The sequence below is a fragment of the Opisthocomus hoazin genome, chromosome 1, assembly GCF_030867145.1.
Source record: "Opisthocomus hoazin isolate bOpiHoa1 chromosome 1, bOpiHoa1.hap1, whole genome shotgun sequence".
In the NCBI taxonomy this organism is placed as follows: domain Eukaryota; kingdom Metazoa; phylum Chordata; class Aves; order Opisthocomiformes; family Opisthocomidae; genus Opisthocomus; species Opisthocomus hoazin.
Window position 1 is genome coordinate 76587335 of NC_134414.1, and position 3064 is coordinate 76590398.

General features: G+C 42.8%; 1 protein-coding gene across 1 annotated transcript; it reads left to right on the plus strand.

The window, feature by feature from the left end:
* The first annotated feature begins 1605 nt into the window (after positions 1-1605).
* Positions 1606-2007, plus strand: LOC104329445 (uncharacterized). Its single transcript, XM_009934567.1, has one exon. The coding sequence runs from the start codon at positions 1606-1608 to the stop codon at positions 2005-2007; it is 402 nt and encodes a 133-aa protein (XP_009932869.1).
* Positions 2008-3064: the final 1057 nt, after the last annotated feature.

The window sequence follows — 3064 nt, forward strand, 5'->3', positions numbered from 1 at the left end:
GCCCCCCCTCAACTAAGAATATGTTGTGTTTATAAAGCACACTTCCCCGATGTACTTTTTTAATCAGGTTTTGGCAGCAAGAGGACTGTTTTTACACGCAGTCTACAGACAGAAACACTCCAGCCAGAGTGGGTGAGAGCTGGCATTATCGCAGTGAGACTGAAATATAGCTGTGGCTCAGCCCTTGGAGAGACAGCCTCGCTCCCCGCCCCGGATAGTTTGCTTCTGGGCATCTGTAACAGATTTCTTCACTTTCCCCTAAATCAGAGGTTAGAAGGAAGGTGAACCACATGTGGGAATGAATCATTAGTTGTCCAGGTGACCCACTGATGAGGAGAAAAAGTTGCTAATAAAAAGACTCTGCCCCAGGGGAAAGGGAAATGATGTTATGTGGCTTGTTTGCCTTTGAGTGTAGGCTGTGGCAGAGTGCAGACTAGGCCAAAATAATAATCTTTGAAGGTAATGGGATATGTTCTTCATTTATAATATGAAGTAAAATATTTGGGGTTATTATAGACTTTTTAAAATATTATTTTGGAAGGTAACTGTATTTGTAGTACAGTGTGTCTGTGATGTAGTGAGAACATGAAAATTATTCTCTGATAATGAGGATAAGGAGTTCTGGCTTGGTTTGCTTGGATTTTGTTAAGGGCTGGGATTTTTTTGTTCTTTGCTCCCAAATGTTATTCTGATTTTTCTTAAAATTTAAGTCAAGCTACACAAATACCCTTATGTGTTAATGTCATGATAGATGTTCTTGTGTGTTGCAAACAGCTGTGCTGGAAACTATTTACTCATAGATGAGAAATATTGTTTAAGTGAGTATTTTTGCCACTCTAATTGCAAGAGTACTCTAACTGGATTGAATTTCCTTAATCTTGAGTAAATATAATTTAACATCTATTCTCCAGACTGCATTATGCTGTCCAAGTCAATTCTTCTTTTTCCTGCTGCAGAACACCTCCAGTATTCTCATAGCAGCCAGAGAATATCCCTTGGGGAATTAATTCAGAGCTTTGTATGGAAACCTCTTGGAGTATTTTAGATGTGAGATGCCATGGGCTGCAGGAATTTTTCAGTTCATAGATTTAAGATGAAAGAAAGATCTAACTTGATAATGGAAGAAGGTAGAATACAGATTCCTTCTGGAAGAAGCAGCAGGCTTGGCCTCAGGTTAGCTTTGAGGTAACAGTTACGGTGTTTAAGACAATTTTATTGAAGAAGACCCACTCTGCCTCAATCCCAGATATAGTCCAAGTGGCAGGGAAAAGCCCCTTTTCTTTTGAGCTCTTCATATCTACATCAATAAGCCTCTCTTGACAGGTTGTCGGACCACGCTGGTTTCACAACAAAGCTTGTCTCCTAAAAGGTAGGCTGTAAAAGGGGGGTAGTAATAGTAGTAATTAAAATCTTAGCTCTGCTATTAATGAACTGTGGTGTGTGGCACTCCTTTCCTCAAGAAAAGAACAAGCTTTCCTCTTGACATGGAAGAGCAGAAAGTGTAACTCACCTTGCTGTCATCTCCTCTTGCTATCAGACAGCTGTAGCCCGAGCTCCTGGGTAATTTGAAGATCTCCAACCCTCTGTATCTACTCACCTGTCAGAATGTCTGGACGTGGAAAGAAACAAGCAGTTGCTAGCAAATCAGGAGCTGCACCAAAGAAAACCAAATCTGCTAAGGCTGGTCTGACATTCTCCGTGGGTCGTGTCTACAGACTTCTTAAAAGAGGGAACTACACTGACAGAATCAGTCCTGGCGCTGCCATCTACCTGACTGCGGTGCTGGAGTACCTGAGCGCCGAGATCCTGGAGCTGGCAGGGAATGCTGCACGGGAAAACAAGAAAGCCAGGATTGTGCCCAGGCACATCCAGCTGGCCGTGAGAAATGATGATGAGCTGAACAAGGTCTTCTCCCGCGTGATCATTGCGCAAGGAGGTGTTATGCCAAATATTCTTTCCCAGCTCCTTCCCAAGAAAACTGTTGGAAATGCTGCTTCTCAGGAATGAGGTGCTGGCCAGTGAAACTTGCTTTTCCTGGTCTGTTCTGTGCACTTATGGATGATGGGGCTTGGTAGCACTCATTTGTATGTGTTTGCTTCTTTGTCAAATGTTTTTCCTACTAATTTTAATGCATTTTTAAAGCTTGTAATAAAGTTCATAGGATGCAACACTGTTCTCCTTTCTTTTCTCAGCTCCCCTTCCAGGGATAGAGGATCACAGAAAATGTCAAAAAAAGTCTAGTATACTACCCAAATAATTTCTTAAAAGGTCAAGTACATGTTTACTTTTGAAAACATGTTACAGGTGACTCCTCTGCCTGCTCCACAACAGTTAAGACACACACTACTGTTCATGTGAACTTTTCCTCCATCACAGCTTCATAGTGCAACTAGTTCAGTCCCTCAGAGGTTGTTTAACTCTACTTCAGAAGCTGGTAACCCCCTGCTCTAATGTTTTATTGCTTGTAAAGCCATAGTGAACAACTACCTCTGTTTAGACTGCTCCAGCATGACACTTAAACCTCTGTCCCCTCCGTCTTGTCATAACAATCACAGGTAGTTTACTTAAAAAGTGGTGCAATGGTGGTGTTGTTGATAGAGGTCACTATCTTAATTCTGTCTATCAGTGCAGAAAAACAAAAGTCTCCATATCCAAATATGTCCCTAGGCCTTTGACCAAGTCATTGAAAGTCTTCCTCCAGTGAAGTGCCCAGGGTTTCTCTGTTCATAGTGGGTGCTGAGGCTTGCTGTTGGCCTGGAAACCAGGGATCTGCTGCAGCGCCATTAGGATCACTCTGCCCCCAGCACAGTATCTCACAGATTTCATAGCATCTCACACAGAGAAGAGGTGGTTAGGACCAGCTTCCTAAGCCATAGCTGGAGCGTGAACTTTTTATTTGAAAAAGATCTGCTTGTCCTGTTGAGTTTGACTTAGCTCCTTCACCCCCTCAAGGCATAAGGGTGTCAGAGCCTACTGGCCAGGTTTTACGAAGCTGACAGACGTCAGAGCTGTATGCGGCAGAGTTAATGACTCACCCCAAGCTGTGCTTACACAGAAATGGGAA